Source organism: Vombatus ursinus, unplaced genomic scaffold (genome assembly GCF_900497805.2).
Source record: "Vombatus ursinus unplaced genomic scaffold, bare-nosed wombat genome assembly UNPS02014794.1, whole genome shotgun sequence".
In the NCBI taxonomy this organism is placed as follows: domain Eukaryota; kingdom Metazoa; phylum Chordata; class Mammalia; order Diprotodontia; family Vombatidae; genus Vombatus; species Vombatus ursinus.
Genome location: NW_020954572.1, coordinates 21,422,167 through 21,447,342, shown reverse-complemented (window position 1 = coordinate 21,447,342; position 25,176 = coordinate 21,422,167). Strand labels below are relative to the sequence as shown.

At 43.1% G+C, this 25,176-nt stretch overlaps 1 protein-coding gene across 1 annotated transcript; it reads right to left on the bottom strand.

The window, feature by feature from the left end:
- Window positions 1-234: 234 nt before the first annotated feature.
- RMDN3 (regulator of microtubule dynamics 3) lies at window positions 235-24,734 on the bottom strand. Its single transcript, XM_027869923.1, has 13 exons — window positions 24,586-24,734; window positions 24,218-24,411; window positions 21,175-21,367; window positions 20,581-20,724; window positions 11,459-11,729; window positions 10,395-10,497; window positions 7,790-7,850; window positions 5,189-5,264; window positions 4,939-5,016; window positions 4,571-4,669; window positions 4,234-4,287; window positions 1,768-1,848; window positions 235-1,104 (listed from the first exon to the last, which is right to left on the bottom strand). Exons 2-13 carry the CDS (start codon window positions 24,402-24,404, stop codon window positions 1,051-1,053), a joined length of 1,401 nt encoding a protein of 466 aa, XP_027725724.1. The 5' UTR covers window positions 24,405-24,411; window positions 24,586-24,734; the 3' UTR covers window positions 235-1,050.
- Window positions 24,735-25,176: the final 442 nt, after the last annotated feature.

Sequence of the window (25,176 nt, the reverse complement as noted above, 5' to 3'; positions counted from 1 at the left end):
TTGAACATGTACAAGGCCCGTGATTATGTGTCAAAGGAAAGGGACAAACTACTCCAGGGACTGAATTGTAGTCGACAGAAACTGATTCCTGCTGTCTGCAAATAATCTTTGCCCCAATATCTCACATCAGACAAACTTAATGCATCGAGGGAGAATTGTACCCATTCAGTAACTATGGGGAAGACTGAGTCGTCTACAGAGCACACCTGGAAAGACAAACAATGACAGGATGACTTTGCTCTCACTGCCACTTGAGCTGAATTTATTTCAGTTTTGTACCACAATACAAACCAGGCAGCTATAAATACCATAGCTTTATTAGTACCCTAAACAAGATAATGCCTCACTTTTTAAAAGGTGTCAAGGCCCAGGCAGGGAAGAAAGGGCCAGATACCCTCCCAAGCCTGAGCCCATCTTAGGGGCAAGATGGAAGTAATGTCTAGTCTTCTCATACCCCTTTCCTCTTACCCTGACCATGCAGGGTGGGATCCTAGGGGTATTTACAATGAAGTTGGGATTGGTCAGTGAAAAGGATCAAAAGAGAGAGTTCCATACTTTGTTCCTAAGGCTTCGTAAAGTGCATTTACCTCCCCATCAGATAAAACATAGTGCCACCATCCTTCCACTGCCCCAGCTGGCAGGTGGTTTTCAGTGCCACTGCCCTGACCAGGCCTGTGCTTAGAGTCACAGGTACTTCCTTCTGCCACCACAGCCTCAACCACAGAATTCATAGTTAAAAAAAAAAAAAAGCACATGAAACCTGAAGGTTTGACCTGATGAAAAATCATCACACCTTTCCCTTTCTGGTTTCAGGGTAGAGAGAAGGCTGGGAGTAAATGAACCACAGCAGGGCAGTAGGCAAACACAGACTTGGTGAGGTTGCAGCTCAGGACAAGATTCAGGGCAGCCAGCCCTTTTTCCAGCCTCTGCATTGCTCAGCCTCTACCCCAAGGAAGAATTTTTGTCTGAGCAGGGGGCATAAGAGGGGACTCCCTCTCCTGCTACTGTACGTGGTGTTGCCCTTCTGGTGATGAAAGCCAAAGAATGTGCTTATTCTTCCAATGCTACTTTCAGCTCCTCCAGTTCCTTGTGGCAGACAACATCCTAGAATGAACCAGGAGGGAAGAAAAAAAAGGGGGGGAGGTCAAAGGGGAAAGGAACAGAATGAGACAGGCTAGAGGCTTGTCCCATCAATACCTCTCCCAAACCATGTTTTCATGACTTCTTAGCACTCATCATTGCTTAACAAGTTAGCCTAAGGATAAAGAACACACTGTTAAATAGGTTATCTTCCCCATACACTAATGGTGAGGAGGAAGGTACTGTACTTCCTAGGGAAAGCATGGCATTGAAAAGGAACAGGTTTGTTCAAGTCCTAATATCAGGCCAATAACAGTGCTAAGGTCAGAAGCCAGAAGCGGTCTGACATCTGTGTTCCTGAGAGCTCAGGACGGTTTCCCAGTCCCAGTCTAAACAGACGAAGCTCAGGAGATATGAGGAACCTTGGGTGAAAGGACCAGAATAGCAGTGGGGACCTTTCAGCCAGAGGTCCCCTGTGGCCCTCTAGATCCTTGGGTGTGGCCTTTTAACTGAGTCCAAGTTTCAGAGAACAAATTCTTTTATTAAGGGCATTTGTTCTGTGAAGTTTGGATTTAGTCAAAGGGCTGCACTTAAGGACCTAGAGGGCTACAGGGGGCCTCTGGCCAAAGGTTCCCCACCCCTGAATGAACAAAGCTATGAGACACCAGAATAGCTCTGGATAGCTACCTCATTAGTGATATCTGGCAGCTCCAAGGCCAACTTCATCCACTGTCCAGCTTCAGAGTTGTTCCCTAGCTCCTTATAGCACTAGAAAAAAGACAACAGTGACCATCATTAAGGGATGTTGTTGTTCAGTCTTTTTCAGTCATGTCATTCTTCATGACCCCCTTTGGGGTTTTCTTGGCAGATACTGGAGTGGTTTGCCATTTCCTTTTTCAGCTCACTTTACAAATGAGGAAACTGAGGCAAACAGGTTAAGTGGCTTGCCCAGGTTTGCACAGCAAGTATCTGAGGTCAGATCTAAACTCAGGAAGATAAATCTTTTGGACTCCAAGCCTGGCATTTTATCCATCTAGCTGCCCTCACTAACAGATACTAGGAGCCTGAATAGGAACTAGGGAAAAGGACGTATGCCACTAACTCGAGTTGAAGGTTCAATTTAATATGTTCATTAGGTATGTGCAGAACGCTACACTAAATGACAAGGGGTAAGATAAGACAGTCTTCTATCTCCTCTGAGATAAAGACTGGGGGGGGGGGTTGGAGGTAAATCTTACATATATTCTACTATAAAACAAAATGGAGGATATTACTTGTCAACTAATTTTTTATTTATTTCATAAATATTTCCCAAATACATGTAAAAAAAATTAACAATCATTTTTTAAACTTCTGAATTATAAATTCAAGGATATCATTACTGTTATCATTAATAATAGCCTTTACTTGAAGCTTAAAGGTTTGCAAAGTGCCATTCATATAATCTGATCTCACTTGATATTAAGTACATAAAGAAAGTACAGAGTGATGCCTGAGTATCAAGGTTGTCATGTTAACACTCCTTTAATCAGCTGCTGCACTCCTCAGAGTTACTTCCTGCCTTGTATGTATGACAGGCACGTGACTCAGATGCAATTACCAAACTGTACCTACCCTCTGACCCAGTAATGGGGCTCCTGGGCATATACTGGTCAAAGACAGAAACCAAAGGTCTAATCTACATGAAAATATTCATAGCAGTACTAATGGTGGTAGCAAAAAAAACAAAGTAGGTGCCTATCGATGGAGGGAATGGCTGAAAAACCAAAGCTGCACCATAAAAATTGAGAACCTCGATGTACTAGGATTTTCAGTAATGTAAGTTTGCTCAGACTCTGACCATAACCTTTTGTCCTGCCATGTCTGTCCTCTATTACCTCACTCCCAAATTTGCCCCTTGTCCTCCCTGACACTTGTAGTCTGAGCCTCCTTCCCTGTGCACCAATCCTGCTCTGGGCTCGTGTTCTCCACCTTGCTGATCCTTAAGCATAATGCAACAAAGAGAGCACTGGCTTTAGAGGCACAGGACTTGGGAGGGATTTCCAACTCTGTCACCTAATCCATTGACCAACAAACACTTAATGAGCACCTACTGTGTTCCAGGCACTATGCTAAGTGCTGAAAAATCAAAGAGTCCCTGTGCTTAGTGAGCTTACATTTTACCACAGGAAACATGAGCACACAAACACAGTACATCCATACAGGGTGGTTTGAGGAGGGGGAGCACAAGCAGCTAGGGGGTTAGTGTGGATTGGAATCAGGAAAGACTTTATGGAGAAAGCCAAGTCCTAAAGGAAACCAGAGATTTTGAAGAACAGAGACAAGGAGGAAGTACATTGCAGGCATGGGGCATGGCCAGTCCAAAGGTAAAGGGTCAGGAGATAGAGGGAGCTGTGTAAGTAAAAGGGCTTGGCTGGATCTGGATCACAGCATGAATTAGGAGGAGAAATGTGTGTGACTGACAAGGCAGGAAGGGGGCCAGGTGGTGAGCCCTAAATGCCAAACCAGAGTTTTTATTTGGTTCTAGAGGTAAAAGGTGGCAACTGGACTTCACCCAAGCATCTTAACCTGCCTTGGTCAAAAATGAAGTGAGGACTACTGGAATTGCTAGTTCTTTGGGGCCAGATAATGTTGAAATCTATGATCTTATAAATGTGAAAGATTATTGTACAATACAAAATATGACAAGAAATTCAGAGAACAGAAAGATTGGTTAAGAACTGATACAGTAAAGGGGCAGCTAGGTGGTGCAGTAGATAGAGCACCGGCCCTGAAGTCAGGAGGACCTGAGTTCAAATCTGACCTCAGACCAAACACTTGACACTTACTAGCTGTATGACCTTGGGCAAGTCACTTAACCCCAACTGCCTGAAAAAAAAAATCTTGGGGGGAAAAAAAACCTGACACAGTAAAACAAGCAGAACCAAAAGAACAACACAGGTGACAAAATGAGTAAACGACTGATGGTCCTGGAGAAACCTACTGACCTAATGGCAAAGAGGCAAGCTACTATTAGGACAGGAAACTGTCTACATTGCCAGTGAGTATTGTGTTAACTCTTTCTGGTGATAAGGAAAGGTTCCCTGAAAATTAGTATAATGGCACCTAAAGGCATCACATATATTTTTAAACATAAAAAGGTTATTATGTTACCTTAGAGATGTACACCCTTCCAGCTTTGGAAAACCCAGGACTCAGTTCTTCTGCCTTAAGAAGGGAGACAACTGGGTCAACCACAGGGTCAGTTTGGCCCTCCAGAAGACAACTTCAAGCCAAACCTCTGTTAAGAGTCCCTGACGTCAAGGAGGAAGCCTTTGAATCCCTTCCCGGCTCCCCCTGGAGGACACCACACCAGAACAAGACCATCTGTTTCCGACATTAGAATGGGAAAGCCTGACCACACTGACTCTCCTCCTAACTACCAAGGAATGTTCCTCACCCACTGACAACCTCGCTCCCTCCCCTCTGTCCTCCTCTCCTCTCCTGATACCTTCAGAAAGCTCTGCAGAGCATCATGGACAGTGGCACTGGGAGGGCTCTCAAACAAGGCTCCAGCAGTCTTCTTCTCTAGCCAAGTCAGATGAGATACCTGCCACCAGAACAACAAATTATAACTAAGCTGGGCAGGGAGAGGATGGGGATCACCCACCCCACTGCAACCTGAGACATGCACACCTAACCTCTTAATGATGATTATGCTGAGTGCATAATCAGTGCCTTTTTATTCATTCACTCATTCATTCATTCAGTATTCACCGCCATTCTACAGACTCATGAGTTCCTCCAAAGAAAAAGGCAACGCGACTGGCCCAGGTTATGGCCTCCTACGGTGACCAAAGGCCCTAGGAAGGGACTCACCTGGTAGCACCATCTTCCAAGTAGGAAGTGAGACTTGGGGTTGTCTGGCTGGAGGGCAATAGCTCTATCTATGTGATCCTGGGGAGGAGAAAAAGCAGTTACAAATCAGATCTGAAGGGGCCAAACCCAGAAACCTAGGGGAATACCGAGGTCTCTGAGAAGACAGGGTAGACTTGTGAAGAGCCAGGGAGGCAGCCAGGGCCTTACTGGGGTGTGATTTCCAGAGGGGGAGAGAAAAGTTATTTCTCACCTTGAAGATATAGCCGCTCTGGATACGCCTCTGGATGCCTTCATGCTCAGCCAGCTGACCACATAGTACTGCGTACCTACCAAAGAGGCAACAACAGTGAGCTCAGAATCTGAAGACCAAGTTCATATCGAAAGGCAACATCTCCATGCAAGAGGCCCAGGGCATTTCTCTATGCCCTACCTGCCCTTCCATTGGCTCTCCCAGGGCCTCCATAGCTCCTTCCTCTGCCCCAGCTTGTGTTCTCTATCATATGCTCTGCCCTTGGCTTCCATCTCTCCAGGTCAGAATAAGGGAAGAGAATGAAAATCAAGAACCGACTCAAAAAGTCACTCAACTCTCATACCCTTTGATTCAGTGGTTACCACCAGTTGGTACAAACCCGGAAGGGCCTGAGACAGAGGGAAAGGACCCATATGTACAAAAACATGTACTGATGTAGCAAAGAACTAGAAACAAAGTGTTTGCCATCAATTGAGGAATGGCTGAACAAGCTATTTAATAGGAATGTTGGTGGAATATTATTTTGCCATAAGAAATTAAAGGGACAGTTTCTGAGAAACCTGAGAGGACTTCTGTGAACTGATGCAGAGTGAAGGGAGCAGAACCAAGAGGACCATTGATACAATGGCCAAAATAGTGAAAAAGGAAAAGATTTTGAAAGACTCAACAACTCTTATCGATGCAGTGATCAGTCATGACTCCAGCATGCTTCCAACCTCTTAGGAGAGAGGTGACAACTGCAGGTGCAGAGTGAGACATACATCCTCAGATAGGACCAATTCAGCACAACTTTGTTTTGACGTGACTATGCTTACTTTTCACAAGGGAGGGCTTTTATGGAGGACATCAAGGCAGGGATAGTAATAGTGATATAGAACATGGAAACAAAAGCGCTTTCATAAAACAGTTTTTTAAAAATACACAGAAGATGGAATCAGGTTCAGAAAGTGACAGGGCAGGGCAGTGTCGGCACTACTGTGTATCATGGTAAATTTAACATAAGGTGCTAAGCTTAACGCTACACTAAGACTTTTTGGACACCCTTTACATATTCAGTTTCATCTGCAACCCTCTTTTTCTTACCTGTGTATATGGAAATGTTTGTTGACTCTTAAATTATTAAAAAAAAACAAAACTATGCCAAGATATACATGCACATGTATATATTGAAGATGTGTATGTATGCATATTTACAAACACATGTATATATACACACGTGTGTATATTGTGTGGCTACAGATAGACACACAGATAAATGGATGGATAGATAGAATTTCTAAAAAAATATTTAACATGATTAGCAAGGTCTAAAGTTAGAGCCAGTCCAAATATGGGTCTCAGAAACTACTCATGGAGGAAACAGCTAAAAATGTCATAGAAACTATGGAAAAAGGACAAGATCTTAAGAGAAGTTCCACCATAGGGCATGGAGAGATCTTATGAATAAGGATCAAGAAAGGTCGGCACCTGAACTGAACTTAGAAGGAAACTTGGGCTTCTCAGAGGCAGCTACAAGAATGAGTACATTCCAGGCATGAAGGATGTAGAGCCTATGCAAAAGCAGAGAGGTGGGGAATAGTGTATTCATATGTGAGGACCAGTAAGAAGGCTGATTTGACCGGACCAGAGACACTACTAAATATTTACTGTTATCAGAACTTACTGGGAGCAGCTGGACAAAGAACAAGGAAAATCATTACCCTGCAAACCCGCTCTCCTCGTAAAAAAGGACAGGGAGGCTAAAAGACCTGGTAACTGAGAACCAGAGTAGATGGATATGATGCTCACCAGAAACTGGTGAAACCCTGTCCTCCTCTGTCCCCTTCCCAGACACGTGGACAGCCAAACAGAGGACAGGAAAAGCAAGAAACAAAAACACAGGATAGTGTATTTTTTCACTGAAACTAAGAACACTGGCCCAGGACTCCCAAGACAGTGAATTTCTGACAAAGCTCTGCCCCGTCCGGCTCCCAAGGTTTTGCCTCATGAGGTCATAAATAGGGCTGATTTTTTTTTAACGCCAATAAAAGATTCTATCCCACTAACCATCAGACGTGGCAAGTCTGTTCACTGTGTACAAGGTTCACGTACAGATTGCCCCACCCAAGCCAAAGTCCATCAGTCAGGACTGTGCGCCGGAATCAAGGTGTCTCACTGTAGCTTGGCCAAACAGGTTTAGACATCAGCCACACTCTCCCTGCCCTCCTCAACCCAGCCTGCCCCCACTGACCCCAAAACAGCTCATTTCTCTGAGCCTCATTTATTATGCTGGGTTTCGCTACCTCATTTCCAGGGTTGCCTCAGTCAAAACAAATCAACATACACACACAAAATCCAGGCACTGTCCTGTACAAACAGCACTGCTCCAAAAAAGCAGATCCTTATGGTTTTACAAGGGGCCAAACAAGAAGCCAAACCAAAGCTCTCCTAAAAACCTACAGGCAGAGCTGCCTCTGGTCATTGCCAAGCAAAAAACTGGAAGTCCCAGAATGCCTCTGGTCATGGTGCAGTGAAAGCTGGCTGAGCCAAGGCCCTAAATGAGCCTCCCCATGCACCCATGGTTGAATCTTCCCCCGCTTGATCCCCATAGGACGTATTTACCACTGGTGAGACTCGGCGCTCTCATCTCCTTTCTCCAGGGCAGCCTCCACTTCTTCCTTTCCTAAAAAATAAAAGACAGTGCCAGAAGTTAGCAGCATTTTGAAAAGGATTCTTTCCTACCCGAAGCCCACCAGCATCCTCTTCAAAAAAAAGCAGGGGAGGGAAAGATGCCTGTTGTAGGCCTCACTTTTCCATACTCAGTTGGAGCCAGTTTAGAAATGGCAGGACACACATACATTCTTTACCCTCAAAGAAGTCGTAAGACATCTTCTGCACTCCTCAGGCTCCTCCCAACCCCTAACACTTATCTTTAGTCCCAACTCCTCTCATACCACCCTCCTCAAGAGACCTGATTGAGAAAATGCCTGTGAAGTACTGGGCAAACTTTAATGTGATATGTCAATGTTGGCTATTAGAATGAAAAGGGGAGATAAATCCCAATGATTTTTAAATAGTGACAGGGTTGGGGATTGTTTCTGAAACCAAAAGGTTAAGTATACTGATTAATTAGAACCCTCAAGTAGGAAAAATTGGGACTTGTCAATAGAAAGTCTCTTCAAGAAGAGAAAAAAGCAAAGTATTTTTTTTTAGCTTTTTAAACTTTTAAGTTTAATTATAATTTTCAGGGTTTGGTTGTTTTTTTTTTTAATCTGAGGGCAGTATAAATTCAGCCCAACCTCCTATACTTCTTATAGTACCATTAATGTTCAAAATGTTGAGGACCTAAGTTATCAAAGACAGACACCAAAAAGACATTTTCTTCCTATTACACCAGCATAGGCCTGTCTAAGGGCAAGACAACTTAACAATATGATTTCCCTCAGGTTCCTTTTAGGCCCAGGATTTAGAGCAACCTCACAAATGGCTGACTTTGAAAGTGATCACCCCACAAGGAGGTATCCAGAACCCTGATTCTCGATGTGGAAGCACTGCCTGCTCCCAAGGACAAAAGTTTTTGTGATAAGACTTGATGGATGGATCACGGGAACACTGGGCCAATGGCAGAGAGTCACAGATCTCATGGGCTGAAATAGGAGAATAGGTCACCTAATCCACACTAAATCTTAGTCCCTTCACAACATCCTTAGCAAGTGGTCATTTGGCCTCCACTTGAAGACCCAGGCCTTCTCCTCCCCACTCATAATAAGAGAAATGACTTCACTATCATTTAAGGCACCTGGTTCTACTTTGGGACAAGTATAATTGCCAGAATGCTTTTCCTTAGATTGTATTAAGCCGAAAATCTTCCTATAGATTCTACCCAAAAATCCCAGCGCTGCCTCCTGGCAAGTCTACTAGTTCCAGGATTGAGGCATCAAGGCAGCAGAGTGGATGGTGCTAGAGTTGGGATCAGGAAGACCCAAGTTCAAATCCTGCTTCAGACACTTGCTAATTGTGCAACATCGGACAAGTCACTTAACCGTCCTCCGCCTTGGTTTCCCCGTCTGTTAAATGAGGGGTTGGACTCGATGGCCTTTAAGGACCCCGTACAGCTCTAAATCTTCAATCCCATAACACTTTCACTAGGAGACGAGGTGATTAGGAGAGAGTCACCTCCCTACCTCCACTGTAAAAAATGGGACATTTGCACTAACTACTGTAGCTCATGAGGTGGTGAGGAGAGCATTTTATAAACTATAAGTAAATTCAAAGCAAATATTTATTAAACACCTACTTTGGGTGCTGACCAAGTACAGTTTAGATAAGGGTTGGCCCTGCCATCATGGAGGTTATAGTCCATTATAAAGAGACAACTAACACATAGCAGATAACTACAATAGACATATTATACATACCAGAAACCTAAAGTACATTAGTGAGTGATTTCTCTCATGTCACATGCGTCAGTGGGGAGGAGAGAGATAAAAAGTACAAGGCAGGGTGCAGGTGGGAGGAATCAGGAAAGGTTAGCAGAGTAACACTGCAACATGTTTAAATTCCTTTCAGGTGGAATTTAAAGACTAGGAAGGGTTTCAATAGGAGACATGTAGGGATAGAACAGGCAGTGGTATGGGGGACAGAGCACTAAATACGGATCCAGAGGACCTGGGTCCACAGGCTAGCTCTGCAGCTTCTGTTAGTTTCTTCATCTGTAAAATGAGGGGCTGGATGAGGCCCCTGTGATCAGAGGCAAGCTAAATTTGTTTCTAAAGTTGTATTCTGGAAATGTCTGCCCCATGGGTCTTATGCCCAAATCCTGAAGATACCTACTGTCTAATCAACACGAAGCAGGGATAAGCGGATCTCCCACTGCCTGCATCTCAGATGGAGAAGCCAGGGTCCTTGGTGGTAGTGATCTGCCTTAGGCCAGTAGCTGAGATAACTCTCTCCCAGCCTAACACTGCCCCAGCCCCTCTGAATACTAACCACGCTGTGCCATGCATATACTTGCTGGGTCGGTTCTTTAGGCCATTGTGCATTGTAACAGCACACTGGATTTGGGATCAGAAGACCTGGACCAAATTCTGGCTGTGCTACCTCCTCTATCTGTATGACCCCGGGCAGATGACAACTTCTGTGGGCTTTGTGGTCATTAGACTAGAAGATTCTTCTAGGTCTAGAGCCACCATCCAAGGTCACCCTTCTTTCCCCTGTGAGTGCTCACCACTTTGGGCGTATGACTTTTTCTCATTCATCCCCTCAGAGAGGTCACACATGTCACTGTAGGCCCGGGCCAAGCGCCATAGAAAGTCTTGTCGACTTCCATACTGTGGATGGAACAAAAGAGTTGAAAGCAGTTTTTACCCTGCATGCAGGGTATCAGGGATCCCCTGCTCTAGCCACTGTGAGATGCTTATGCTGGGGTGAGCAAGGAGGCCACAGAGCTCCCAAGCCTATGTCACAACCCTCACCCAGTGAGACAATCCTCAACAGGTAAATGAAAATGAAACTTAATGGGGTGTATGTAGTACCCTAGGATGAGGTCATTTCCTCCTGATCACTAAAAGGAGTCAAACCCAGGCAGGGGTGATGAGATGGAGGACACCTTTAGTTAAACATTTTGCTAACAATCCCAAAAGGTCAGATCTCAAACTCTCTATTCCACTCCCCACTTCCCCAGCCCAAAACAGAAGGTCTGTCTTTCCAAACCTGCAATGCTGCATGGTGTCCAAAGGCCTAGGCAATATACACGGGGAGATGGGAAATGAGCCTACAGAGGGGGAACAGCCTACAGAGGTCCAGTCCTAAGCCAGGACAGGGAAACTTAGTCCACTCCAGGTGTAGCTTGAGAAGGGCTGCACAAGAGTGGAATTTTATCCTGGTTTTCTTTTGAAGGGTTTTGGTTTCATCACTCTTCTCTGAACAGGTAGAAAGAATGATTCAGAATGCCCTCTCTCGCTCTCATTTCAATGCTCCTTCAAATGGGACAAAAAGGCTGAAGCTTGGGCTCTAGGCACTGTGGTAGGAGAGGGAACAGGATGGGGCAGAGAACTAAGGGCAAAAGAAGGATGCCAAATGCTTTTACAGTTTTCTCCTCTACGCCATCCTAGGGCCAACTACAGAAAGAAGCTCAGTCTCCTTGGAGGTGGATTTTCTACTGTGACTCACACCTGATGTGGGGGACACTGTGCTTCAAGAGCAGGCCCGGCAACACTTGCCACAAACCACACTCGCCTTGCGAACCAGCCGTGCCCGGCTGCCCAGCGGGGGTGGGGAGGGGAGCCTTACCGCCAGCTTGTTGTTGAGGAGCCGCTGGAAACCCTCCTGTTTGCTCTGCTTGTCACCCAGGTGCATTTCATCCGCCTGCCGCAGCAGCAGGAGCAGCTCCTCTCCACCTGCAAAGTCCACGGGCAGCAGGAGGGAATCCCCATCGCCGGTCAGGTCCTGGGAGTCGCTTCGACCTGTTTTCACTGTTTCACAGCTTACTTCATCTTCATCCTCCTCACTCTCCTTTTCTGTCTCCCAGTCATAGTCAGACTCTGCATTGGCTGTTGTATACCTTGGGTAGAAAGCACATTGGACAACATCACTCAGCCAGACACCCTGGGTCCCACAGATTCTCCCCCAACCAGTGCACCTATGTCTAAGGCCACAGAGTTGGTCAATAAGCACTTAGGTGCCCACCGTGTGCCAGGCACTGCGCCAAGCATGGGGGGGGAACAGTCTGTTCCCTGAAGGAGTTCACAGTCTCAGGGGAGAGACAACAAGCAAACAAACAACTATGTGCAAACAAGATATGTTCAGGATAAACGGGCTAGTGTCAGAGGGAAGGCACACAGATTAAGGCTTCCTGCAAAAGGCAGCACTTTCACTGAGACCTGAAGAAAGGCAGGGAGTGGAGAGAAGGAGGAAGAGAGCTCCAGGCGTGGGTGTCAGCCAATGAAGAGCCCAGAGCTGGGAGATGGAATGTCATGTGCACAGAACAACAAGGAGGCCAAGGTCACTGTGCTGCAGAGTATATGGAGAAGAGTAAGGGGTAAGGAGGCTGGAAAGGCAGGAAGGGGTCAGCTTATAAAGAAGGGCTTTAGAAGCCAAGCAGAAAATTTTACATTTAATCCTAGATGCTGCTGCAGTCTATGGAACAGTGGGCTGGCATGGTGAGCCCCACACTTTAGGAAGATCAATTTGACGGGCTGAGTGGAAGATGGACTGGAGTAGGAAGAGACTTAAGCCAAGCAGGCTTACTGCAGTAGTCCTGTCATGAGATGATGAAGGTCTGCACCAGGGTGGTGGTGGTATCAGAGGAGAGGAGCAGGAGCGTTTGAGAGACATAGAAGTGACGGGTCTTGACAAGTGAATGGATGTAGGAAACACCCCACTGATAGTATACTCTCCTCAAAGGGGCTAACACTTATTCAGCAGATCAGAGGCAGATATGCCTCTAAAATTAATACCTTGGTGAAAAGGCCAGGAGAAAATACACCAGTCCTCTCCCTATGGAGGCAAGGAGGTACATAAATATAATATAAAGCACTGTAAGAAGACTCCTCCCAGAAGTACAGTTAGGAGGTTTGTTCAGCTGCTTCCTTAGTTGTCACCCCGTAAGCTAGGTACATTTAGCCCTGGATTCTAGTCACTAAGACAATATGCTTTCTGCTTAGCTCAGGGACTGCAACCTTCCAGTAACAAGATGGCTCCACCCAGCTGATGCACATAGATTCGTGTTTTCCCATGTGCCTGGGGAATGGAGTCACAGCCGTTAACAGAATCTCAACAACTTTGACCCAGGAACTGACTTTCTCAAATTCAGGAAGTCACAAAATGCTACAATCTATTATGGGCCCTGCTTGCTTTGAAAACACAGGCTCCTGGGACAGAGACTATCCAAGGAAAACAAGAGGTCAAGAAAGGCCTTAAGATCCTAACAATGCCAGAGACCTAAGAATATTCAGTTCCTTTCAAAGCTAGAATTGGGAGCACAGACCAGCCTGGGTTTACAGATGAGTAAAAGCAGTTCAAGAAATCTATAACCCATTTCTTTCATCAGAAATACTAAAGTTTTGAAAACAGGGATTTTACAGAGTTTTGTTGGATAGCAAAGAGCTGATACCAATCTCCATGTGGACCCACAGACCACTATCCTTGTCTCTTACTACTCACTCAGCATCCTCTAAGTTCTCTATGATACTTCTTGGGCCCTTGACTGAATGTATAATAAGGCTATATATATAGTAGGCTTTCCTTCACTCCCTCCTACCCTCTTCGTCAGACTTCTGTGACTACCTTCTTTGGGACAAAGCAGCTTAATCTGGAGTGTTTGGTCATGTCAGAGCTGTGGAAATTAAAATTCCTTCTGGACACAGTGCCCTGTCTCTACAATTTGCTTTCTTTGTGATGAAAACTGAAATTCATGTTTTAAGGGCTGAAAAACCCTCAACAACAGAAAAGAGTTCATTTAATAGATAATTACTAAGAATCTACTATGTGCTGGATGCTGCGTGGCCTCGTGAGTGATAGATGGCTAAGACATGGTCCCTGCCCTCAAGAAACTTTCAATCTAATAGAAGAGAGAACATAAGTACAGAAATAACTAAATACAAGTCAGTATGTGGCTAGTGTCATAAGAACAGTTTAAAGAGCTATAAAAGTTCAAAGGTGAGAGAACATTTCAGGCTGGAATGATCCGGGCGGACTTCATGGAAAAGATGAAAAATCTGAGCTCAACCCTGAAGACAGAGTGGAATTTCAGTAGACAGGACTTAAGCTGTCTGTTTCGCAGTGCCCATGAATGTGAATTTACCGTCCACCATTGGGAAGCCTACCTCTCTCACATCTTAACTGTTCATTCCTAGAACCCACGAGAGAGTTCAGAGTTTTGAAGGATTAGAACCAAGACGATCCAAATAAATCCTCTCAATTCCCTTACGGGAAAAATGATGTATAATATCTAAAGCACGATCTTCCCTTGGCTCTCCTTATTCAAAGTCATTCATAAGTTTGTGGTCTGTCCCAAGAAAGAAATTACTCTCCAGAGTCTCCCTTTCTGCCCAAGTGCACTGACTGTGGTGGAAGCACTCCCTGACCACCGACCTAGATATCGGGCCAAAAAATCAAACCACATGGCTTCCAATGACCCATTTATTCCATAAGCCAAAGGGTCAGCCATCTTGCTGACAATTCAGACTAATTCCAGGAGAGCCACATCTTCCCTCAGGAGAGGGACTACTGCCAGTCTGTTCCCTGGGGGTAAATTTACTACCACAGAGTACACCAGTTAACTCACCTGGCCAGCTACCAAGGAACAGGTCACTGTAAATATGTCCTTGGCCTTTGGTCTTCTCTTTCCTATAATTCTAATTTGTAAACCACATTGGCTTTTACTGGCTTTAGAATAAGCCACTATTTGTAAAGCTTTTTACAATCATCATTAGGTGTTCCAAGTTCCATTTTCTGAACTCTTGACAAAACTGTGCCTTCTGGGCATGGTTCCAATTGTCAAACTGTCCAGTTGTCATCCAAAATGCACAACATGGGCTCTCTGACTCTGCCACTCCAGCTTCATATTACTCATAACAGTACATTTCTTAGAGCTAGCCCTCTGATCGTTGAACTCTGTGCCACTAACGTTTGTGATACTGGAAGAAAAGGACTTTGTTCTTCAGTAGCTTGTCAGGATACTCTTCAGTCTGTCTACCTGGAACAGACAACCTTTGACTGTAATTCCCAAATGGCTCAATTCTAGATCCTGTCTTCTAATTTCTATCCCTAGCTTTTCCCTTCCATAATATTCTAGCTCCACTCTCATTAAGGCTCCTTTCCCACCAAAACATTTATGTACCCTAGGAAAAGTTTGGAAATTACAATCACACATTACTACTGTCCACCAGAGGTTTTTAAGTCTTTACTGTCAAACATATGGCTTGACATAACAGAAAATTAATAATGGTATTTGTATACTCTTTTGTAGTTTATAAAGTACTTAACATATTTTATCCCATTTGGTACAACAACCCTATGAAATAGGTAGTATAGGTATGATCCCATTTTTCAGATGAGGAAACAGGGACAAAGAAAGATTAAGTGACTTGCCTAAAGCTTCACAGTTAGAGTAACTGAGTAATACAAGTAACAGAGTCATAATTCAAACCCAGAACTTCCAACTCTAAATCCATTACTCCTTCTACTAGATAGCCTGTGCTGAGGAGAAATGTGTTTTCTAGCATGAAGCATCTTCGGGTCCAGTAGTGGTAGGCAAACTACCAGAGCAAGCAGGGCCACCTCTCTAAACCTTCAGGACACACTCAGTCACAAGTATAGCTTGGTCAGTCATGGCAACAAATAGAAAATGGCAGGTGTCTGTCAAGACAACAGCTTATCAAGCAACTAAAAATATGTATTGTTAGCCTTTTTTACAAAAATCACCAGAAACACCAACATCAGTATGACATGAAAGGGGGCAAAAGATAGTTGGCATTTTCCTGTTGTCTCTTTTGTCCATCTGTGTGCTCCCAATAAATGGGACCTAGGACACAGAAAACATGCTTTTCTGTAGATAAAAGTCTCTTGAACTCCTGAGAGAATAGTGGTCTCCATCACAACTACCTATTTTATCCAAGAGCACTGGTGAGATTTATTCCCCACAGCTTTTTCCTTACCTACACAGGCTCTAAAGGGAGGAACAAGGACATAGTTAAAGAAGCCACCAATTCTAGTGATTCTAGAGTCAAGCAAGTTAATGGGCAAGAATGACCAAAGTCTAGTGCCTTGTTTAATTTTTATTTTACTCTTTCCATTAATTTCTTGGCCAAGCATTTTGACCCTGATATTCAATTAAAAGCAGTACGGCTTGCCACTCTTGGCCCAGAAAAAGTCAAGTAAATGGGCAGGTTTCTAGAAGTTCTGTTAGGTTGGTAGCAGTGAATAAGAAATTAAAGGAAGAAACTCCATGTATAGTAGTTCTAGGATTCAATTGTGGAGGATGTTCCAACCTTCTTAAGGGTAATTTTCCCTGCAATTTTTACCAATATGGTAAAAACCACAGCGGTTGTTTAGAAAACTCAATAAGAAATACAATGGTAGAAAGCAATGCCACAAATCAGCTAAGTAAACAAATCAGCTGTTATGATCCTGACTTGGCCTATCATTCAAACAAGGCCTGACTTTACCTCCATCACAATGCCTTCCTTAATAGAAAGATAAGATAATCTATAATGTAATTAAGATAAACAAGTATAAGAAATGTGGGAAAAGGCATTAATAATGGAAAGTAAAACCAGAAGAAGAGACTAAACCTAACTACAACTACGTAAGAAGAAAAGCAAATGGAAATCATCAGATTGGCAAAGTTGACAAAAGGATAAAGTGACGGCTGTTGGAGGAGCTACAAGAAAAAAGGCACACTAAAGCACTGTTGGTGGAGCTGTGAATACCTGGTACAACCGTTTTGGGAAACAACTTGAACTATGCCCCCAAAGCCAGTAAACTGTGTTTACCCTTTATTTAACCCAGTGATACCACTACTCAGTTTATATCCTCAAAGAAATCAAAGAAAGAGGAAAAAGACCCATGTGCACAAAAATGTTTATAGTAGCTCTTTTTGTTATAGCAAATAACTGGAAACTAAGACAAGCCCATCAATTGGGGAATGGATGAATAAAATACATTAAATAAATATAATGGAATATTACTGTGTCATAAGGGAGACAAAAGGTATAGTTTCAGAGAAACCTTGAAAGATGTGTATGAACTGATGCAGTGAAGTGAGCAAAACCATCTCTAACTAGCAAAATAATAGCATAACAATCTATAAATAACAACGTAAAGAAAAACAACTTTGAAAGGCTTAAAAATCTTTTCACGTTTCCCTGATAAAGCTATATAGGGAACTGATTCAAAATTATAAGAATAAGAGACATTCCCCTATGGATAAATGGTAAAGAAATATGAATAAGCAATTTTCAGAGAAGAAATCCAAGCAATCAGTAGCCATATAAAACTGCTCTAAATCACCAATTAGAGAATTGCAAATTAAAACATCTCCGATATTCTACCTCACACCCATTTGATTGTCAAAGCTTACAAAAGAAGGAAAAATACAAATGCTGGAGAGACTATGGGAAAACAGGTATATTAATGCATTGCTGGTGGAACTGTAAACCAGTCCAGCCATTCTGGAAAGCACTTTAAGTATACCCAAAAAGTTATTAAACTGTGTATACCCTTTTAACCAGTGATAACAGTACTATGTCCACACCACAAAAAAATCAAAGATAGAGGAAGAGGACCCATATATACTTTTGTATTTTGTATTTCTAGCAACTTGTTTGTGTTGGCAAAGACCCTGACAACTGAGGGGGTGCCCTTCAACTGAGGAATGGCTGAATGACTTACGGTATATGAATATGATGTATTACTATTTTGCTGTGAAAGATGATAAAGAGGTTGGTTTCAGAGAAACCCAAGAAGACTTGTATAAACTGATGAAGAATGAAGTTAGCAGAACTAAAAGAATGATATATACAGTAACAACAATGTTGTAAAGACAACTTTGAAAGACTTAGAAACTCTGATCAACACAATGACCAACCACAATTTCAGAGGACTGATGATATAATCCATGTCCTGTATTACAAAGGAGATAGACTAGGAGTAGATTGAGGCAATTTTTTTTGGATGTGGTCAAGATAGGAATTTATTTCGCTTGATGAAGCAAGTTCTCACTTTCTCAGTAGGGGTAGAGTGGAAGAGAGAAAAGGCAGAACTACATGAAAATAAAATAAAATTTAATTTGAAAAAAAGACTTGAGGATTCTGACCACTGCAATGACCAATCAAGATTTTAGAAGAACAACGATGAAGCATACTTCACAATTCTTGACAGAACTAAGAACTAAAGGCTCAGAATGAAACACATATTTTTGCATATGATCAGTGTGGGAATCTGTTTTGCTTAACTGTGCATATTTGTTACAAGTGTTTTTTTCTTTTTTTTTTCCAGTTGGAGGGAGGTGAGAAGAAAAATACTTGTTAACTGAAAAAAGGTAAAAATTAATTTTTTTTAAAAAGTGAGCAGAACAATATATACAATAACAGCAATATTATAAATAAAAAAAAAAACCAGCAACCTTAAAGACTTAAGAACTCCATTGCAATGACCAACTAAGATGACAAAAGATAGATAATGAAGTATGTTATCCACCTCTTGGAATCAAAGTATAGAATAAGACACCCATTTCATTAGATTGTGAGCATCTTGAAGCCAGGAGCTATCTTTTGTCCTTCTTTCTATTCCCAGCACTTAGCAGGTGCTTAATAAATGCTTATTGACTGGCATGTGCAGATAGCTAAAGTGGGAATTTTTTTTGCTTGACTGCATATTTATTACATAGGTTTTGTTTTTCTTCTTTTTCCAATTTATGTAGGATTGGGGGAGGGAAATGAGAAAAAGAGAGAAATTAAGTATAGGGTAGTCCATAAGAAAGAAAAACAGCATTTTTTTTTTTTTAACGTACAGAAGAGAACAAAAGATCAGAAAGAATCACAAACAGGACAGCTTTGAAAGTTACATGTTGAATTTATTATATATTTTAAAAGAAAAGCAAACTGTACATAAGAGATTTACAATCTCATGTGCATTCCTCTTTTTCTATTCTATTACGTATATGGAAATGCCTATTTTACTTGGCATTTAAGTTCAAAAATTTTTAATGAAAAGGAATGAACAAAAAATTCTAGAGTGACTAAAATGTTACAACAGTTTGTTTATCTATCAGAATTCATTTAAATGTAAATTGTTACAAGGAGGTTTGTGTTGATGTTTAATGTTAAATTCATAACACAATTTAATTTTGATCATTAAAAGCCACAAAAGAAAAGGGGCTATTAGTCTCAAGACTAAACACTGGCCACTGAGAATGCTAGATTTGGTGGGAGCCAAAGACAGTTTCTACCATTAACCACAAAGAAAAGGGGACACAAAATTCAGACCTGGCCCATGGGACTGAAGTGTCTACATCATTATCATCGATTTCAGGTTTAAAAATCTTCAAGTTTTTTAAGAACAGAAAATTCAGACCTAATTCTTTCAAATGAAGCGTCTACATCATCATCATCATCATCTAATTAAGATTTTAAAACCTTTAAGGTTTTTAATGACACAAAATTCAGGCCTGACTTTTAGGACTAAAGCATCCATATCATCCTCATCTTCATCATCATCATCAATTTAAGGTTTAAAAACATTAAGGTTTGCAAAGCACTTTACATGTGATCCTCATAACAACCCTGTGAGGTAGGTGCTATTATCCCCATTTTACAGATGAGGCTGAAGGAGGTTAAGAGCCTTGCCCTCACTCACACAGTAAATGTCTGAGGCAGGATTTGAACTCAGGTTTTCCTGACTCCAAAACTCATATTCTATCCACTATGACACCTACCTGTACAAACTACATGGTGGTTTGCCTTTGTTTTTTTAAAGCCTTGAATGAGTTAGGAGAAAGAGCTGTTAGCCACTCTGCTATTTCCCAATGCATTGTATTGGCTATAATTTGACTCAATGGATCATAAGAACAGGCACTGCTGCTCCAGATTCCAAAGGAGTAAGTTTCTGTCACTTCTTGTTCAGACGTGTCTGACTCTTTGTGAGCCCAATTAGAGTTTTCTTAGCAAAGATATTGGAGTGGTTTGCCATTTCCTTCTCCAGCTCAGTTTACAGATGAGGAAACTGAGGCAAACAGGGTTAAGTGATTTGCCTAAGGTCACACAGCTAGTAAGTGTCTGAGGCCAGATTTAAACTTAGGTCTGCCTGACTCCAGGCTGGAAAACTTCTATTACTACAAAGTGTTAAGGTAACACAGTAAAGTCTTCTATGGGAAGAAGTTTCTACTCAAAGAGAAAAGGAAGCATGTACAGTGTTATAAAAAGTAACCTGCAATATTGTTGCACTACAGGAAATTATAAATATGAAGAATTCATAGAAATTTGGGAAGATCTGTATGTGAACTTAAACGGAACAAATGAAAAAGAACTAGGAGAATACTATAATGTAATGACTACAATAATGTAAAGAAAAAAACATTTGAAGACTTCAGAATTCAGATCAATTCAATGACCAGTATGTCTGCCACTTCGAGGTAGAGAGGTGCAGAGTAAGGTCCAGGATACACTTTCAGAAATAGCCAATGAGTTGATTCGTTTTGCTTAACTACCTGCACTCTTTTGTTACAAAGGAGGTTCTGATGAGAGAGAGGGTGAGGAGGGTATTTAAAAAAGAGCATCAATAAAACTTTGTCCCCCAGAAAAGGTTCTTTTCTTACATGGTCCCTCAAAACCCTGGTTTGTGACTAAAATCGACAGCAGCCCCCAGCTAGGATGCCATGGCTCTCCCAATTCTATAAGGAGCATATGACTCACCCTCCCTCGCTCTCTCCTTCGGTCAGAGGCGGTCCAGAGTTCGCACTGAAGTAGATGGAGCTCGAGCCGGTGGAGTCTCTTCTTTCCCTGTTGAATGGATACCTTCTCCTCCGAGTCACTTTTTGGTTCTCTTCTATCTGGGACCTGAAAAGTAGGACCCATTCCAGAGGGTCAAACTAGATCCTACGGACATTTATTCTACCTATACTACCACTGGTGGAGAATGAGAGACAAACACAATCTACATGCGCTGACAGTCTGTCCCAAAGGCCTGTTCTAGTAAGAGAATGAGTTCAACAGTTCCCTTTTTCTCAAGAGTGGTCTATTCTAACAACTCAAAGCTTACGACGGTTTGGCGGGTTAAGTGGGATTCTTGCCAAATGCCCTTTTGAGATTCAGTGTAAATGGCTCAACTGGTATAAAAAGAAAACTTAACCTGGATCCCCAAATGCCCAATCATGAGTGCCACCCTAATCCTGGATTAGAAGTTCTCTGAGGGAAAAAAAAAAAGAAAGAAAGAAAGAAAAGAAATATGGTCTAGCACAGACAACAAAAGCTAAAGGAACTGCCCAGTGTCAGTCATCCAGTACTCACTTGACCTCCCCTACAATCTCCCCAGCAAGAGCCCGGAGGCTATTTCTGAGTTCTTCCACCTCCTGTCGAAGCTCAGTTAGGCCGCTCAACACAAAGTCCAGGCGATCCAGCACCTCCTCTTGCTTTTCCCTTGACATGGTGGGAACAGACACAGCATCACCAGCCTCCCCTGGTGCTGCCCGCAAGAGCATCACTAAAGCATGAGAGATAGGAGACAAAGTTTACAGTCTAGAATGAGACAAGGAGGCCTTTACATTTTCTTGCCCAAGTAAGACAACTTTGTTCCAACAAATCACTGGCTTCATTACTATCTTGTATCTAATAGCAGTGACATAGATCCATGCTAGAATCAAGTCCTCTGATGATCTGACAAGTGTTTGCAAGAAAAAAATATTTTCTCAGAGTACCAATAACCTGTCCTGCACATCTCTAGTATCACACCATCCCTGATCCACTTTCACAGCTAAAAGTCTAGTGAAATTAGCAAGAGGATGCCTTAGGGTGCTGCTTCACATAATGAGAACTTCTAAGCCAAGAAAATCAAGTCCTATTCCTTCTCACCATGATAGAGGCCAAACAAGCCAAAAAAAAAAAAAAAAGTGACATCTACTGAAAGATGTACTAAAGATATCCCTTGCCAACCCGATGGGTTAAGATGGTATCACAGAGCCCCAATAAATTGACTTTTGGATTACACAACAGGTTGATGCCAATTCCAAACTACTTAACACACACTTGGATGAGTAAATGTATTGACCTAACTGCTGAGATGCCAGATGCTAAAACAGGAAAGAAACCAGTATGGCAGGCACAACAGAGCTGGAAATAAACCCTCTGTGTTACTAGTAACCCAGGAAGCTTATAGGTTACACAACATGCTCAGCAATGCTCAGGAATGTTGGGCGACAAAGACATCTTGGCTATCTGCCACTATTTCCCAAACCATAGCACAGAAACAGCCCTCCTAATGGTCAACCACAGGTTGCTGTGAGAGTTCCACAATCCTGTACTAAGTCTAAGATTACTACCCTGTGATAATCTGCCACCAAATGTATCACAAGACTATACTCTGAGGGCTTCTAATGCTTTTTCCCACTTGAGCCACCTAAAACAGATCTGCTATTGTTAACAAGGTAACAAGGTCTGACACTTTTCCCTAGTAATGTGATATGAGGTGGTCTGAAAACTTAACTCCATTATACCAGTATCAAGGGAGTGGCTACTTGGCCTTCATCTGCCAAGATGCTTTGCTAGAGCATTAACAGCATTACCCTCTGACTTGGAATGTAATACCCTCAAACCCCAGCAGAGGGAAGAGCATCCCAACCCTTGGGGTTCTATACAAACAAAAAAGCCTGTCACCCACAGCAAATTAATGTTCTGACAATGGAAAGCAAGCAATCTGGGGGAGAGTTCTAACACTCTAACAAATGTCAGGGTTCCATTTACCAATCAATCAGGGCAGAATATTACCTACACTTCATTTAAAAAAAAAAAAAAAAAAAAAAAAACAAGGTAGAAAAAGTCCAAATGTCTAAAAAGTGAAACTGACTCCCAGTGAAACCTTAGGAAGTTAATAAGAATCAGAAGGTGCCTTATAAATCATCTTGACCAGTCTCAAGCTTTTATAAGAAATAATTTTTAATGAGAAAACTGGGATCTAGAGAGAAGGAACACAGCTAAGACTATGCAGCTAATGAGCTGGGATTTCAACACAGGTGTCCTCTGACTTCAAGACTATCAAACTTCAAAATGAGATTACAGCCAAAATTAGTAAGAGAATAAATTACTTTAAAAATACCTTAATTCACCTTAAATAAAGAGGTAGCATTGTGTAATAGAAAGACTACTGAATACCAGTCTAGGACCCACTCTGCCACTAACCTGGCTAAGAAAGTCACAACCTCTCTGGGCCTCAAGAGCCTCATTTGTAATGAAAATTAGATTGGTGATCTCCAAAGTCTCTTCCAACACTAACATTCTCTGATAAATTAAATAATCAGGATTGTTTTAATACATACAAAACCCACTTTTCCTTCTGCATTTTTCTGGGCTTCCTTTCTCCTGTAATATACACCCACACAGCATCAATCTGGGACTTAAAACACCTTAATACTTGTTGCCAAAACTAACAATGAAAACTATGCAATCTTTTCAACACCTTTCTACTTTTCCAGGGTTATGAGAGAATGGAGATAAAAGGTTGAAGTCTTTCACCACCCCTTTCCACCTGAACAAGATGCCAGCAATTGCACTAGGCTTTGAAGATGGGATTAAAAATCAGGAGACCAGCATTTGACACCACCTTTGCTACTGACTGAGTGACCTTAAGTATGTTATATTCAACCTAAACCAACAATCATGTATTTGGGACCAATTGTGTCAATCTCTCTTTTCCTGGGCTCTTTTTTATACTTGTGAAATGGGAATACATTCAGGAATCTCTTTTCCTCTCCTTCTATTTATTGGGCCCCAATAACTCAATACACAGCAAGTTATTTTAAACATGTGAGATCAGTAATTACAGCCAGTTTTTAGTTATGGAAAGACGAAAAATACTATCCACCTCTAGAGAAAGAATTGATGGAGTCTGAATGCAGCTTGAAGCATAATTTTTTCCCTTTTATTCTTGCTTTTTTTTTGCAACATGGCTAATATGGAAACGTTTTGCATGATTTCACATGTATAATTGATATCACAATTCTTGCCTTCTTAATGAGTGAGGAAGGAGTGGGAAAGGGGAGAATGTGGAACTCAAATTTTGTTTTAAAGAATGTTTAAAATAAGTAATTTTTAAGCATTAAAATAAAAAATAATGCTGCGAAGGCAGAATGAGTTCTATTCTAGGGTCAACAAATAAGCTTTTCAAGTCCTCCCAAATAAGTCAAGCGTTCTGGACCTCCAGCCCTCCCTCGGCCGAGAGGCCGGCCATGCCTGACCACAGGTTGGTACACCTCGGCCAAGCGACCGGCCCCCTAAGGCCAAGCGCTCCGGGGGGGGGAGAAGCCTTGGCAGTGCCCGGGGTGGGACGGGGCGCGCCTACCCCGGCGGTGAGGCTCCAGGGTTCGGGTGTAGCCCAGAGAGTTGGACGCGTTCCAGTTACCGCCATGGCTCTGGGTCCGTTTCCTCCGGTGGATGTAGAAGGCACAGAGGAGTCCTAGGCCCGTTGCAGCCCCGAGCACCAGCCCGAGCCCGGAGCGAGCGCCCCCCAGGACCCCCGGTCTAGACATGCTGCACCTGCAGGGCGAGGGCAAGGAGGGGTGAGGAGCGGGCCGCTGCCCCCAGCCCCGGACACCCCCCCGGCCCCGCTGCCCCGCCCAGCCCGCTGCCTCCCGGGAGCCCGCCCCGCAGCGGCCCCGGCCCCGGCCCCGGCCCATCCTCTGGGAGCCCCCGGAGAGGACGGATGCTTACCCGGCCTCCAGACACCATAGCACCGCTGCAGTCACCCTCCGGCCAAGGTCCCGCGGGAACGAAGTCACGGAAAAGACTCACCGCCCACCCCACGCTTCGCTCCCTACCTACCTCCCCATCCACCTGACGGCGGCAGCCGCGGCGGCGGCGCTAACAACGGCGCCGAGAGATGACGTACGAGAAGCCCCGCCCCAGCTCCCTCAGGGGGCGGGGCCTGTGGGGAAACGTCGAGGGGAGGGGATGAGAGGAGGACGGGGAGAGGAGGGGGGAAAGGAAGGGGAGAGGGGAGAGAAAAAGGAACTGAGCTAGGAGAGGGACTGAGAAATACGGAGGGAGGGGTGTCAGGGGATGGAGCTCTGTTTTCTCTGGGTAATGCCTTTTTTTTTTTTAACATTCATTTTTTTTACATTTTGAGTTCCAAATTCTCTCCCTCCCTCACCCACTGAGAAGGTATGCGATATGATATCAATTCTGTGTGTAAAGTCGTATCTCCTGTTTCTCTGTCTTTTTACCCTGTCCTTCCTCAAAAGTCTATTTTGCTTCTGCCTCAGGCTGATGCTTGGGAAACCTGGCAAATTCTCCTAAATCTTG

What these genes read in the sequence shown, in the direction of transcription:
- RMDN3 (XM_027869923.1), bottom strand. Translation starts at nt 24,404, where the DNA reads ATGTCTAGACCGGGGGTCCTGGGGGGCGCTCGCTCCGGGCTCGGGCTG. An exon ending in CCTGGAGCCTCACCGCCGGG is followed by an intron (nt 21,368 to 24,217) that starts GTAGGCGCGCCC and finishes CTCATGCTTTAG; the next exon opens with TGATGCTCTTGCGGGCAGCA. An exon ending in GAAGGGTGTACATCTCTAAG is followed by an intron (nt 1,849 to 4,233) that starts GTAACATAATAA and finishes TCTTTTTTCTAG; the next exon opens with TGCTATAAGGAGCTAGGGAA.